The following is a 17,500-nucleotide window of genomic DNA, read 5'->3' on the forward strand; positions in this document are numbered from 1 at the left end:
TTGAATGACACCATAAGACCTACTATAATAATAATAATAATAATAATAATAATAATAATTTCGTATTCAATGTTCATAATTTGTGTTCGCACGTTCAATGATATCCTATGAACTAGTATAATAATAATAATAATATAATAATAATAATAATAATAATAATAAAAATAATACTAATAATAATAATGATAATAATTTCGTATTCAATGTTCATGATTTTTGTGTTTGCATGTTGATTTATACCATATGAACTATTATAATAATAATAATAATAATAATAATAATAATAATAATAATAATAATAATAATAATAATAACAACAATAACAATAACCACCTTTTGTATTCAATATCCATGATGAACATACTCCCATGCTTAATAATAACTACAATGATAATAATAATGGTACACCATTAAGCATTTCAACTACAGAATTATTTGCTACAGACAGAAGTAGCCCTCATGTACGACGCGGTCCAGCTGTTCGCCAAAGCCTTAGATGACTTGGATCGGTCGAGGCACATTGACGTCACACCCTTGGATTGCGATGGCGATAACACCTGGGTTCATGGAAATTCTCTCATCAATTATATGAAATGGGTAAGGACTTATTACCTCCGCCCACGAAGTTGGGAGGAGGTTATGTTTTATCCTTTGTTTGTGTGTGTGTGTGTGTGTTTGTGAACAGCTTCCTGGCCACGATTTTAATCGTAGAGTAATGAAACTTGCACGGATTAATTATTATGTAAAAAGCTGGAAATATGGGTAAGGACTTACTACCTCCGCCGACGAAGATGGGAGGAGGTTATGTTTTAACCCCTCTGTTTGTGTGTTTGTTTGTGTCTGTTTGTTTGTGAATAGCTTCTTGGCCACAATTTTAATCGTAGAGTAATGAAACTTTTGCAGGGAAGAATTGTTATGTAAAAAGCTGGAAATGATTAAATTTTGGAATGTCAATGTCAAAGATCAAGGTCACGGTCAAGCAAAATGTCCAATTCACGTAATCAGCCATAAGTTTGGACATCGTTGTCACAGAGACTTCAAACATAGTTCATATTTGATTGTATGAAAATCCACGCCAATTAATACATAATATGGTCAAAAGTCAAGGTCAAGGCCAAGCAAAAGGTCGAGAAATAAGCTGCAGCGGTGGAGGTCTGCGCTCATATGAGTGGCCCTCTAGTTGTGATCTATGTTGTTTGTGAATTTTAGGGCATGGAAATAAATATATATATATATATATATATATATATATATATATATATATATATATATATATATATATATATATATATATATATATATGGCTTATATTTCTAAATAGTATAAAAATGCATTTCTATATTTTACGAATTTCAGTGTATGAAAAATATTGAAATATTTGAGCATGAACAAAAAATTAGATCCTCAAAAACATATTAATTTATTTACTTTTATTTTAATATATGAAAATGGAATGGAAATCACTTCGGTATCTAGGTATTTTCTTCTCGCTTCCTCCTCATCTTCATCTTCATCATCTCCCCCAACGCCTATTGACGCAAAGGGCCTCGGTTACATTTCACCAGTTGTCTCTATCTTCAGCTTTTAAATCAATACTTCTCCATTCATCAACTTCTTCACGCTTCATAGCCCTCAGCCATGTAGTCCAGGGTCTTCCAATTCTTCCAGTGCATTGTGGAACCCAGTTGAAAGTTTGGTGTACTAATCTTGGGGAATGCGAAGAGCATGCCCAAACCATCTCCATCTACCCCTCACAATGATCTCATCCACATATCTGTCTTATAATTTCCTATCTAATCCTGGCGTGCCATTTAACTCCCAATATTCATCTGAGGGCTTTGTTCACAAATCTAGATTTCGTACATTTAAGAATAAATCAGATCCTCAAAAAAAAATATTACTTTTTTACTTCTATTTCATTTTGTACATTTGAGAATAAATCAGATCCTCAAAAAACAAATTACTTTTTTATTCATATTTCAATTTGTACATTTGAGAATAAATCAGGTAATCAAAAAACAAATTACTTTATTCCTTTTTCAATTTGTACATTTGAGAATAAATCAGATCCTCAAAAAACATATTACTTTTTTATTTTTATTTCAATTTGTACATTTGAGAATAAATCAGATCCTCAAAAAACAAATTAATTTATTCCTATTTCAATTTGTACATTTGAGAATAATTCAGACCATCAAAAAACAAACTAATTTATTCCTATTTCAATTTGTACATTTGAGAATAAATCAGACCATCAAAAAACATACAAATTTATTCCTATTTCAAAATATAAATCGAATTATTATCATTATTATTATCATTATTACTAGCCAAGCTACAACCCTAGTTGGAAAAGCAAGATGCTATAAGCCCAAGGGCTCCAATAGGAAAAAAGGAAATAAACAAATGATGAGAATAAATTAACAATATATCATTCTTAAATCACTGAAGTATCTAAGTACTTTTTCTCGCTTACACCTTAATAATTCCTTATCTCTTGAAGGTACAGGTGAACGGTCTAACAGGCCTCATCAAATTCGACACCGAGGGATTCCGGAGGGACGTGGAACTAGAGATTATTGAACTCACGAAGGAAGGACTGAACAGAGTTGGAAGGTGAATTCGGAGTCATTTGTTATGATTCTTTTATTATCGTTGGTTTTCTTTTTGATTGGTCTTAAAGGGGATACAGTTTGATGATTGATAATAAGGGTTTTTTGAACGAAAGAAAGAGAGGTTATATCTCCTTTATATTTTCAATGTGCAATTGTTAATATGGGATAAATAGTTTCATAAAAAAAATGTTAAGAACAGATATAAAAAGTAAAAAGAAATATAGGTATGTATTTATATACACACACATATATATGTATATATGTATATATATATATATATATATATATATATATATATGAATATATTACATATATATAGATATCTATATATATGTATATATATGAATTATATATATATATATATATATATAGATATAGATATATATACATATATGTATATATATGAATCTATCTTTCTTTATATATGTATATATATATATACATATAAACATATATATAATATAGATATATACATTCACACGTAATTTATATATCTATTACATATATATATATATATATATATATATATATATATAATATAGATATATACATTTACACACATGTATATTTATACATACATACATACATACATTCACATATATATATATATATATATATATATATATATATATATATATATATATATATATAAGGGAAATTTAGAAGACTTCATTTGGGTTAGTGTTTTTGCCCCTAATAAGACGAAAGAACGAATTCCAATAAAATATTTTCACTTTTCTTTTCGAGGCATATTTTATTCTCATCACGTGTCAACTTTCGTGATTTATGGATATTTATTTGGTATATATGAATATATATATATATATATATATATATATATAATATATATATATATATATATATATATGTAAATTTTACATACACTGTACAGTATGGCCTATATATACAAATAATTATGCATATACTCATACACAAACACATATATAAATACATATACATGTATATATAAAAATACATATATATATATATATATATATATATATATATATATATATATATATATATATATATATATAATGCGTGTATATTCTCATTTCATATAGATGGTTTCCATCTTCAATGAGATTAAACCTGTTTATACCTCCATCGCTTCCGGCCTTAATATCTCGGATATTGAAATCAAGTACGAAGTTAATCAATTATATTTTGAGATGCGATTTTGGAATGAAAATTAATTTCCGCATAACTATTATTATTATTATTATTATTATTATTATTATTATTATTATTATTACTTGCTAAGCTACAACCCTAGTTGGAAAAGCAGGATGCTATAAGCTTGGGGGCCCCAACATGGAAAATAGCCCAGTGAGGTAAGGAAACAAGGAAAAATAAAATATTTAAGAACAGTAACAACATTAAAATAAATATCTCCTATATAAACTATAAAAACTTTAACAAAACAAAATGAAAAAAAAATAGAATAGTCTGCCCGAGTGTACCCTCAAGCAAGAGAACTCTAACCCAAGACAGTGGAAGACCATGGTACAGAGGCTATGACACTACCCAAGACTAGAGAACAATGGTTTGATTTTAGAGTGTCTTTCTCCTAGAAGAGCTGCTTACCATAGCTAAAGAGTCTCTTCTACCCTTATCAAGAGGAAAGTAGCCACTGAACAATTACAGTGCAGTAGTGAACCCCATGGGTGAAGAAGAATTGTTTGTTAATCTCAGTGTTGACAGGTGTATGAAGACAGAGGAGAATATGTAGAGAATAGGCCAGACAATTCGGTGTATGTTTAGGCAAAGGGAAAGAACCGTAACCAGAGAGAAGGATCCAATGTAGTACTGTCTGGCCAGTCAAAGGACCCCATAACTCTTTCGCGGTAGTATCTCAACGGGCGGCTGGTGCCCTGTTCAGCCTTTTGTTCATATATTCATATTCATTAGTATTAATATTTTCCATTTTAGAAATAGATTAATTTCTAAACTTTCATGGTCTAAGTTATTTATTGTCTCGTGAGATTAGAAATATATGAAATATTTAATCTCTCATAATTTAAATTATTATTTCATTATGAGATTATTATTATTATTGTTATTTTTTTTTTTGGAAAGCAATAGATTTAAATTTCCTTTTCAATTAAAGAGATCTTAAGGCTTTTGAAGTATCTATTATTTTTCCATTTTCAATTTCGATTAAACGATCATCTACTAATTATATATATAAAAAAATATTTTGAATATTTTCTAGCTATTATAACTTTATGAAAATATCATCCGGTCTTTGAAGCATAAATTGCCTTCCATTAGTTTTCATTCTTTATTAAAAGCTCATCTATACTTATATATATACATATATATATATGTATATATATATATATATATATATATAATATACATATATATGTATATATATGTATATGTATGTATATATACATATATACTGTATATATACACACATATATATACATTTATATATATATACATTTATATATATATACATATATATATACTGTATATATACACATATATATATACATATAAATATATATATATATACATATATATATATATATATATATATATATTTATATAAATATGTATATATATATGTGTGTGTACATATATATATATATATATATATATATATATATATATATATATATATATACTGTATATATATATATATGTATATATATATATATATATATATATATATATAAACCCATACATACATACATACATACATACATACATATATACAAATCCTTTGAACATTTCCTAACTACTACAAACATCACAAAATCTAAATTTCAGGTGGGATCCAAACACAGGCGCCAATTATACACGATCATACAACGATGTTCAACAAGGCATCGTCCAGAGTCTTCAAAATAAAACCTTAATTATAACTTCTGTACTGGTAAGTATTGTTTACTTAGTTCTTTTCATATGTTGTTTAAGATTTTTTTCATAGTTCTGACTGTCCTTGGCATTCAGATCTTTTTAGACTCTAGGCTATTATTATTATTATTATTATTATTATCATAATAATCATTATTATAGTTATTATCATTATTATTATTATTATTATTATTATTATTATTATTACATGCTAAGCTACAACACTAGTTGGAAAAGCAGGATGCTATGAGCCCAGGGGTCCCAACAGGGAAAACAGCCCAGTGAGGAAAGGAAACTAGGAATTTAAGAGCAGTGACAACAATAAAATAAATATTCCTATAAAAACTATAAAAAAAAATTAACAAAACAAGAGGAAGAGATATAAGATAAAAGGTAATTTTGAAGATAGGGTAGTGTGCAAAAGCATACCCTTAACCAAGAGAACTCTAACCCAAGACAGTTATTCTATATAAATAACCCTTTCTATATAATAATAAAATAAAAACAAGCGTTACATTAAAAGTAATACCGCAAAGTTCTATTAAAATCATGCAAACAGCTATTAATAATAAAAGAAAAAAAAATACTCTACTTTTCATTGGTTACCCCAAAAGACTAGTTTCTGATTTTCTTTAAATATTAATAATAGAAAATGGGATATTACTCCCGCAGTTATTTTTCGGCCATAATATGGTAAGTTTCAACTTGATATTTTATACCTTTTTATATAAGTTTGGTAGTATAAAAACAGACCAACTTGCTTTTATTATCCTCACATATGAATAATTTGCTTATATCTATAACGGTTGAACTTATCATTGCTTGAATAAGGGTGAAAATCCCATTAAAATTATTCTAGTATTCAACTACACAAACACAATCTCTCTTACATTTCAATACTGAATACGTCCATAGAAGGGGAGGCTATATTTATTTGCTATTTATGTGTTATTGAATTCCATATCATAGCCTTCCAGAGGCTATAAAGTCCTATATGAGAGAAACCCGTACAAGAATGGTTTTATATGTGGCCTGAGTGAATATAAGGGCTTATACATTATAACAATAGAATATCATTATATTAAATCAGTTAAAAAAAATAGCAGATAATAAACCTACATTTCATCGAAAAAAAATGATTTACCTTTTTAAATATGTATATTAATTTCGATACAAAAATATTCATATGTTAGATATTAGAGCGAATAAGATATATCATACAATATTTGTCTGTTACAATAGTAAAAGAGAGAGAGAGAGAGAGAGAGAGAGAGAGAGAGAGAGAGAGAGAGAGAGAGAGAGAGAGAGATTTGTCTACTACAATGGCAATAAAATCTCTGTTATAAAGAAGAGAGAGAGAGAGAGAGAGAGAGAGAGAGAGAGAGAGAGAGAATATCACAGAAATTACATAAAAAACCTTTAAAAACTCTAATTCCTCACAGGCCTCGCCCTACACAATGTTGAGGGAATCCTCGCAGCATCTGACTGGGAACTACAGATACGAAGGCTTCTGCGTCGATCTCATCAACGAGATCTCGGAGATTCTCGGCTTCAATTACACCATCAAGTTGGCCAATGATGGGAATCATGGCAAATTCGACAGCAAGAAGAACAGGTGGAATGGCATGATTGGAGAGCTGCTGGATCAGGTATGTGGATGGAATGGTTGAAGAAGATGATGTAGATAGGGGGAGGGATGCTGAAGATGATGTTCATAGGGAGAAAGGGATGCTGATGATGATGTTGATAGGGAGAAAGGGATGCTGAAGATGTTCATAGGGAGAGGGATGCTGAAGATGATGTTCATGGGGAGAGAGGGATGCTGATGATGATGTTGATAGGGAGAAAGGGATGGTGAAGATGATGTTGATAGGGAGATGCTGAAGATGTTCATAGGGAGAGGGATGCTAAAGATGTTCATAGGGAGAGGGATGCTGAAGATGTTCATAGGGAGAGGGATGCTAAAGATGTTCATAGGGAGAGGGATGCTGAAGATGTTCATAGGGAGAGGGATGCTGAAGATGATGTTTATAGGGAGAAAGGGATGCTGATGATGATGTTGATAGGGAGAAAGGGATGCTGAAGATGTTCATAGGGAGAGGGATGCTGAAGATGTTCATAGGGAGAGTGGGATGCTGAAGATCATGTTGATAGGGAGAGGGATGCTGATGATGATGTTGATAGGGAGAAAGGGATGCTAAAGATGATGTTGATAGGGAAAGGGATGCTGATGATGAAGGGGAAGATAATGATGATAGAATGGTGATGATGAAGAGGAAGATGATGATGATGATAGAACAGTAATAATGAAGGGGAAGATGGAGATGAGGAAGGATGGTAGTAAAAGGAGATATGATGATGATGAAGGGGAAGATGATGATGATGATAGAACAGTGATAATGAAGGGGAAGATGGAGATGAGGAGGGATGGTAGTAGAAGGAGATATGATGATGATAGAATGGTGATGATGAAGGGGAAGATGATGATGATGATAGAACAGTGATAATGAAGGGGAAGATGGAGATGGGGAGGGATGGTAGTAGAAGGAGATATGATGATGATGAAGGGGAAGATGATGATGATGATAGAACAGTGATAATGAAGGGGAAGATGGAGATGGGGAGGGATGGTAGTAGAAGGAGATATGATGATGATGAAGGGGAAGATGATGATGATGATAGAACAGTGATAATGAAGGGGAAGATGGAGATGGGGAGGGATGGTAGTAGAAGGAGATATGATGATGATGAAGGGGAAGATGATGATGATGATAGAACAGTGATAATGAAGGGGAAGATGGAGATGGGGAGGGATGGTAGTAGAAGGAGATATGATGATGATGAAGGGGAAGATGATGATGATGATAGAACAGTGATAATGAAGGGGAAGATGGAGATGGGGAGGGATGGTAGTAGAAGGAGATATGATGATGATGAAGGGGAAGATGATGATGATGATAGAACAGTGATAATGAAGGGGAAGATGGAGATGAGGAGGGATGGTAGTAGAAGGAGATATGATGATGATGAAGGGGAAGATGATGATGATGATAGAACAATGATAATGAAGGGGAAGATGGAGATGAGGAGGGATGGTAGTAGAAGGAGATATGATGATGATGAAGGGGAAGATGATGATGATGATAGAACAATGATAATGAAGGGGAAGATGGAGATGAGGAGGGATGGTAGTAGAAGGAGATATGATGATGATGAAGGGGAAGATGATGATGATGATGATAGAACAGTGATAATGAAGGGGAAGATGGAGATGAGGAGGGATGGTAGTAGAAGGAGATATGATGATGATGAAGGGGAAGATGATGATGATGATAGAACAGTGATAATGAAGGGGAAGATGGAGATGAGGAGGGATGGTAGTAGAAGGAGATATGATGATGATGAAGGGGAAGATGATGATGATGATAGAACAGTGATAATGAAGGGGAAGATGGAGATGAGGAGGGATGGTAGTAGAAGGAGATATGATGATGATGAAGGGGAAGATGATGATGATGATAGAACAGTGATAATTCAGGGGAAGATCGAGATGAGGAGGGATGGTAGTAGAAGGAGATATGATGATGATGAAGGGGAAGATGATGATGATGATGATAGAACAGTGATAATGAAGGGGAAGATGGAGATGAGGAGGGATGGTAGTAGAAGGAGATATGATGATGATGAAGGGGAAGATGATGATGATGATAGAACAGTGATAATGAAGGGGAAGATGGAGATGAGGAGGGATGGTAGTAGAAGGAGATATGATGATGATGAAGGGGAAGATGATGATGATGATAGAACAATGATAATGAAGGGGAAGATGGAGATGAGGAGGGATGGTAGTAGAAGGAGATATGATGATGATGAAGGGGAAGATGATGATGATGATAGAACAGTGATAATGAAGGGGAAGATGGAGATGAGGAGGGATGGTAGTAGAAGGAGATATGATGATGATAGAATGGTGATGATGAAGGGGAAGATGGAGATGAGGAGGGATGGTAGTAGAAGGAGATATGATGATGATGAAGGGGAAGATGATGATGATGATGATAGAACAGTGATAATGAAGGGGAAGATGGAGATGAGGAGGGATGGTAGTAGAAGGAGATATGATGATGATGAAGGGGAAGATGATGATGATGATAGAACAGTGATAATGAAGGGGAAGATGGAGATGAGGAGGGATGGTAGTAGAAGGAGATATGATGATGATGAAGGGGAAGATGATGATGATGATAGAACAATGATAATGAAGGGGAAGATGGAGATGAGGAGGGATGGTAGTAGAAGGAGATATGATGATGATGAAGGGGAAGATGATGATGATGATAGAACAATGATAATGAAGGGGAAGATGGAGATGAGGAGGGATGGTAGTAGAAGGAGATATGATGATGATGAAGGGGAAGATGATGATGATGATAGAACAATGATAATGAAGGGGAAGATGGAGATGGGGAGGGATGGTAGTAGAAGGAGATATGATGATGATGAAGGGGAAGATGATGATGATGATAGAACAGTGATAATGAAGGGGAAGATGGAGATGGGGAGGGATGGTAGTAGAAGGAGATATGATGATGATGAAGGGGAAGATGATGATGATGATAGAACAGTGATAATGAAGGGGAAGATGGAGATGGGGAGGGATGGTAGTAGAAGGAGATATGATGATGATGAAGGGGAAGATGATGATGATGATAGAACAGTGATAATGAAGGGGAAGATGGAGATGGGGAGGGATGGTAGTAGAAGGAGATATGATGATGATGAAGGGGAAGATGATGATGATGATAGAACAGTGATAATGAAGGGGAAGATGGAGATGGGGAGGGATGGTAGTAGAAGGAGATATGATGATGATGAAGGGGAAGATGATGATGATGATAGAACAGTGATAATGAAGGGGAAGATGGAGATGGGGAGGGATGGTAGTAGAAGGAGATATGATGATGATGAAGGGGAAGATGATGATGATGATAGAACAGTGATAATGAAGGGGAAGATGGAGATGGGGAGGGATGGTAGTAGAAGGAGATATGATGATGATGAAGGGGAAGATGATGATGATGATAGAACAGTGATAATGAAGGGGAAGATGGAGATGGGGAGGGATGGTAGTAGAAGGAGATATGATGATGATGAAGGGGAAGATGATGATGATGATAGAACAGTGATAATGAAGGGGAAGATGGAGATGAGGAGGGATGGTAGTAGAAGGAGATATGATGATGATGAAGGGGAAGATGATGATGATGATAGAACAGTGATAATGAAGGGGAAGATGGAGATGGGGAGGGATGGTAGTAGAAGGAGATATGATGATGATGAAGGGGAAGATGATGATGATGATGATAGAACAGTGATAATGAAGGGGAAGATGGAGATGAGGAGGGATGGTAGTAGAAGGAGATATGATGATGATGAAGGGGAAGATGATGATGATGATAGAACAGTGATAATGAAGGGGAAGATGGAGATGGGGAGGGATGGTAGTAGAAGGAGATATGATGATGATGAAGGGGAAGATGATGATGATGATAGAACAGTGATAATGAAGGGGAAGATGGAGATGGGGAGGGATGGTAGTAGAAGGAGATATGATGATGATGAAGGGGAAGATGATGATGATGATAGAACAATGATAATGAAGGGGAAGATGGAGATGAGGAGGGATGGTAGTAGAAGGAGATATGATGATGATAGAATGGTGATGATGAAGGGGAAGATGATAATGATAGAATGGTGATGAAGAAGGGGAAGATGATGATGATAGAATGGTGATGATGAAGGAGAAGATGGAGATGAGGAAGGATGGTAGTAGAATGAGATATGATGATGATAGAATGGTGATGATGAAGGGCAAGATGATGATGATAGAATGGTGATGATGAAGGGGAAGATGATGATGATGATAGAATGGTGATGATGAAGGGGAAGATGATGATGATGATAGAATGGTGATGATAAAAAATAATAAATGATGAATTAACTGAAGATCAGGAATGCTGATGGTAAAAAGAGAAATAATGATAAAAAGAAAATGTGGAGCAAGTTTGTGTTGATAAACAGTGAGATAAAAATAATGAATGATGGTGAAGGAAAGGTGATGAACGGAATAAAACCAAGAAAGTCATAGAAAGGCGTTGATGAATGGCGAGATAAAAATAATGAATAATGATGGCGAAAGGAAAGGTAATGACGAAAGGAATAATAAAGTAGAGAGTAATTGTTGAATGAAAGAATATAAAAGTGAAGATCTAGATAAAGTGTGATGATAATAAAAGGAGAGATAATGATATATAAAAGAAAAATTAACATATAGGTGTTGATGACGGTGAGATAAAAATAATGAATAATGAATAATGATGGAGAAAGGAAAAGGTGATGACGAACGGAATAATAAAGTAAAGAGTAACTGATGAATGGAACGATATAAAAAAATGGCAATGAAAAACTATAAATGCTGAAGAGAGGAAAGATTTTGATAAAATACAAAATACTTTCGAATGATGATTATAGAAATGAAGTATCGAAAGACATTGTAAGTAATGATGCGGAAAGATGCTGACAATAGAAAATATAATGTTGGGATCAAAGTTCTTAATAGCGGAGTTGACGAGAAGATAAAAATGAATGTCTCAGACAGATGATGGAGAAATTATATATGACAATGAAACAATCTCCAACTGATTTAGTAGATTTGAGAACAAAGACCTCAGAAGGATATTGGGAGTTAAATGGTAAGACTGGATTGGAAATAAAACTATAAGAGATTAGTAGATTTGAGAACAAAGACCTCAGAAGGATATTGGGAGTTAAATGGCAAGACAGGATTAGAAATGAAACTATAAGAGATTAGTAGATTTGAGAACAAAGCCCTCAGAAGGATATTGGGAGTTAAATGGCAAGACAGGATTAGAAATGAAACTATAAGAGATTAGTAGATTTGAGAACAAAGCCCTCAGAAGGATATTGGGAGTTAAATGGCTAGACAGGATTGGAAATGAAACTATAAGAGATTAGTAGATTCGAGAACAAAGCCCTCAGAAGGATATTGGGAGTTAATTGGCAGGACAGGATTAGGAATGAAACTATAAGAGAGATTATCCAAGTGCCATATGTGGATGAGATCATACTGAGGGGTAGATGGAGATAGTTTGGACACGCTCTTCACACTCCCCAAGAGAGATTAGTTCACCAAACGTTCAGGTGGGCTTCACAAGCCACTAGAAGAGTTGGAAGCCCAGACCTACTTGGCTGAGGACTATGAAGCGCGAAGTAGATGATGATGAATGGAGAAGTATTGAATTAAAAGCTCAAGATAAAGACGACTGGCGAAATTTAACCGAGGTTCTTTGCGGCAATAGGCGTAGGAGGAGATGATGATGATGATGATTTTTGTTAGGGCTAGCGATGGATGAATGATTTTCTTAACAAGTGTGATTGATTGATTGATTAAATGAGAGTTTTCTGGCATCCTGACATCTAAGGTCATTGACCCGGCTAACAAGTATCAGATCATTTATAAAAATCTTCGAAGAATTCTTATATTGTAATCTTTTCAATTATTATGTGGAATTTTATAATGATAAAATACTAGATTGATTGTGAAGAAAGCCTTATAGCCTTGAGAAAAATATATGCATCGAAAAAATTTATATTTTTATACACAAAAATATATACATTACTAAAGAACAAGAGTATAAGCCATATATTTTAATACATTAATGTCTGGATTCTCTTATCGACCTCGGGATCAGAGTCCCTGGACCAGGGTTCGATTCCCGGGAAGTGAAATGTTATTGTCTTTGCGTGGTTTCGCCTTGGGACTTTGATCCCGAGGTCGATAAAGAGAATCCAGAAATTATTGTATTAAAATATATGGCTTATTTGAATAGGAAAAAACACGTCTAAATGTCCAAAATTTATCATATGTATATAATATATATATATATATATATATATATATATATATATATATATATATACAGTATATATATATGTACGTCCATATATATATATATATATATATATATATATATATATATATGCATATATATAGACATATATATATATATATATATATTATATATATATATATGCCTATATATTTATTTCAAGTCACGCCTAGTGACACTGCCAAACGTATGACTACCCAGTCTCTCCCATCCCTCGGGTAGAGGGTGAGGGAATAGTCATACCCTGATGAGCGGGGGGGGGGGTTATCCAGAAGGGTACTTAAAAATGGGGGAGAGATGGGAAGGGTTGAATCCGTGTGGTTGCGCATGTGTGTGCATAGCTATCTAGAAATGTATCAGGCTTTTTTGTCGGGTCGCGTACAGTAGTGCAAGTATATATATACCTAAACTTTACAGTGATCTTAGATAGATGAGAGTAATAACTATCTTATTTTTTTTACTCTATACTCAAAGACGAATATCACATAAGAAAAAAAAAAAAATCTCCCCCAGTTTCAAACACTGACCACTATCAGAACATCTTTCTAAGCCTTCAAAGGTCAAAAGGACCACCGGCTTTCATGGGATCTTCGACTTTAACGCCATTTGGACATTATATCCTTGGGAGGAATCTTTTATATCCTTTTATTACCTCTTAAATTCCGAGGACTCGTCTCGGTTGTGGCATCCTCAGAATGAGATTTATGAAGGACGTAGAGGAGGAATGGTTACGGCAAGTGAGAAATTAACACCATGTTTACCTATAATTTCGAGGATATAAAAGATGAAGGATTTCTCTCTCTCTCTCTCTCTCTCTCTCTCTCTCTCCTCTCTCTCTCTAAACATATACTGTATCATATACTGTATATATATATATATATATATATACACACACATATACAGCCTTCCTTTCTCATATTATATAGGGGATATATATAATTATATATTAATATATATACATACATATATATGTATATATATATATATATATATATGTATATATATATCACCACACACACACATATATATATATATATAATAGAGAGAGAGAGAGAGAGAGAGAGAGAGAGAGAGAGAGTTAAAACAAAGGCCTCTTTTACATTAGTCCCCCGAAAATCCTTTTAAACTGGGCTGATCAATTTCGCAGCCAGTCCATCACAAATTTCTGCGACAAATTTCTCCCTTGTCGTGATGTAACAGGAAAATTTCCCTTTCCATATCTCCTTTCTAGAAAGCTGACTTGGCCATAGGAGACCTCACCATTACTTACGAGAGGGAACAGGAGGTGGACTTTACTATGCCCTGGATGAACTTAGGTAAGTTTTTACTTCACTTGGCCCTGGATGAAGTTAGGTAAGTTGTTACTTTACTATGCCCTGGATGTACTTAAGTTGTTGCTTCATTATGCCCTGGATGAACTTAGGTAAGTTGTAACTTCACTATGCCCTGAATGGACTTTAGTAAGTTGTTACTTCACTATGCCCTGGATGAACTTAGGTAAGCTGTTACTTCATTATGCCCTGAATGAACTTAGTTAAGTTGTTACTTCACTATGACCTGGATGAACTTTAGATAGGTTGTTGCTTCACTATGCTCTGGATGAACTTGGTTAAGTTGTTACTTCATTATGCCCTGGATGAACTTGGGTAATTTATTACTTCACTATGCCTTGGATGAACTTAAGTAAGTTGTAACTTCACTATTACCTGGATGAAGTTAGGTAAATTTTTACTTCACTATGCCCTGGATGAACTTAGGTATGTTGTTACTTTACTATGCCTTGGATGAACTTAAGTAAGTTGTAACTTCACTATGACCTGGATGAACTTAGGTAAGTTGTTACTTTACTATGCCTTGGATGAACTTAAGTAAGTTGTAACTTCACTATGCCCTGGATGAACTTAGGTAAGTTGTTACTTTACTATGCCTTGGATGAACTTAAGTAAGTTGTAACTTCACTATGACCTGGATGAACTTAGGTAAGTTATTACTTTATTATGCTTTGGATGAAGTTAGGTAAGTTGTTACTTCATTATGCCTTGAATGAACTTAGGTAAGTTGTTTCTTTATGTTTTCGCATTTGAACGTTTACACAATCGTTTGTTTGTGGATAATTCTTATGACGATGTAAACATCTTTAATCGAAGAACTTGTAAATTGCAGACCAAAATAATTCAATAATGAATTACTATGTTCATACATCCAAAAGCACTTACACATATTATTATTACTAGGTAAACTACAATCCTAGTTGGAAAAGAAGGGCTCCAACAGGAAAAATAGCTCATTGAGGAAAGGAAATATGGAAACAGAATAGTGTGTCTGAGTGCACCTTTAAGTAAGAGAGCATATATTTACGGATAGAATATATATATATATATATATACATACATATATATATGTATATATATATATATATATTATACATATATTATATATATACATATATATATATATATATATATATAGCTATACACACATGTATATACATATATACATACATTATATGTACAGTACATTTCCTTACATACACAAAGTATAACCAGGTGTGTATATATATATATATATATACATATATATGTGTATATATATACATATATATGTATACTTATATATAATTCAATACATATAGACAAATCTTCTATGGCCCAAAAGACATCTTGTCATTGATTTTCATCCTTTTATCTCTAAGATTTATCAATAGGATTTCAACCTCTGATTCAAGTCTGAGATCGAGATAAAACTGGAACTTTGATCTTATTATAAATTTCATGTTTTATTAAAGTACTAATCAGGCAAATTGATTATCGAGCCATCTTAGCTTGTTGTGTGATTCAGAACGAATTGTGTATTAATTTATTTACTTATTTACATATAGAGATATATATTAATGCTATAAGCCCAGGGGCTCCAACAGGGAAAACAGCACAGTGAGGAAAGGAAATAAGGAAATAAATCACAAGAGAAGTTTAAGAATAACATTAAAATATATCTTTCATATATAAACAATAGAATTGTGTATTCATTTATTTACTTATTTACATATACAGATATATATTAATGCTATAAGCCCAGGGGCTCCAACAGGGAAAACAGCCCAGTGAGGAAAGGAAACAAGGAAATAAACTACAAGAGATGTTTAAGAATAACATTAAAATATATCTTTCATATATAAACAATAGAATTGTGTATTCATTTATTTACTTATTTACATATACAGATATATATTAATGCTATAAGCCCAGGGGCTCCAACAGGGAAAACAGCCCAGTGAGGAAAGGAAACAAGGAAATAAACTACAAGAGAAGTTTAAGAATAACAACATTAAAATATGTCTTTCATACATAAACTATAAATTTATAAACTATAAAAACTTCAAAACAATATTCCTTCAGACGATCGTTAGTTTCTTTGGTCGCTGCAACCTCACCATCCTTATTAGCTAAGGATAGGGGGCTTGGAGGAGCTTATAGGTCTATCTGCTGTTATCAGCAGCCATTGCCTGGCCCTCTTTAGTCCTAGCTTGAGCAGAGTGGGGGCTTGGTCGCTGATCATACGTACATATGGTCAGTCTCTAGGGCATTGTTCTGCCTGATAGGGTTATGTCACTGTCCCTTGTCTCTGCCATTCATGGGCGGCCTTTAAACCTTTAAACTGTACATTTCCTTCCCCGCTAAACAATATTCCTTCTGACGATCGTCAAGATAAAACGAACATTTTAATCCCTAATTTTCTCTTCCCCCAAAACGGCAGGAATCAGCATCTTGTATCGTAAGCCGACTAAGAAACCTCCAAATCTCTTCAGCTTTCTCTCGCCCCTTTCGCTCGACGTCTGGCTGTATATGGCCACGGCTTACTTAGCTGTGTCCTTACTACTATTCGTTTTGGCAAGGTTAGTAAGAGTACGATTAATATTCCTATTTGATTAATAATTTAGAGAGAGAGAGAGAGAGAGAGAGAGAGAGAGAGAGAGAGAGAGAGAGTTCTGTATTCGTTTTGGCAAGGTTAGTAAGAGTACGTTTTATGTGTTTAATAAAATGTCAATAA

The 17,500-nt window shown here is 33.5% G+C and overlaps 1 protein-coding gene across 2 annotated transcripts in view; it reads left to right on the forward strand.

Moving 5' to 3' along the window:
* The window catches only part of LOC137656945 (glutamate receptor ionotropic, kainate 2-like), a 57,706-nt gene that overhangs the window by 15,565 nt on the left and 24,641 nt on the right, over nucleotides 1-17,500 (forward strand). For both annotated transcript variants that reach the window (XM_068391311.1, XM_068391310.1), the window contains exons 7-12: nucleotides 445-597; nucleotides 2,504-2,616; nucleotides 5,397-5,502; nucleotides 6,926-7,132; nucleotides 14,685-14,769; nucleotides 17,207-17,345. In XM_068391311.1, coding sequence (XP_068247412.1) covers nucleotides 445-597; nucleotides 2,504-2,616; nucleotides 5,397-5,502; nucleotides 6,926-7,132; nucleotides 14,685-14,769; nucleotides 17,207-17,345 — 803 coding nt within the window. The remainder of the gene's footprint in view (nucleotides 1-444; nucleotides 598-2,503; nucleotides 2,617-5,396; nucleotides 5,503-6,925; nucleotides 7,133-14,684; nucleotides 14,770-17,206; nucleotides 17,346-17,500) is intronic.

The sequence above is a fragment of the Palaemon carinicauda genome, chromosome 18 (assembly GCF_036898095.1).
Source record: "Palaemon carinicauda isolate YSFRI2023 chromosome 18, ASM3689809v2, whole genome shotgun sequence".
In the NCBI taxonomy this organism is placed as follows: domain Eukaryota; kingdom Metazoa; phylum Arthropoda; class Malacostraca; order Decapoda; family Palaemonidae; genus Palaemon; species Palaemon carinicauda.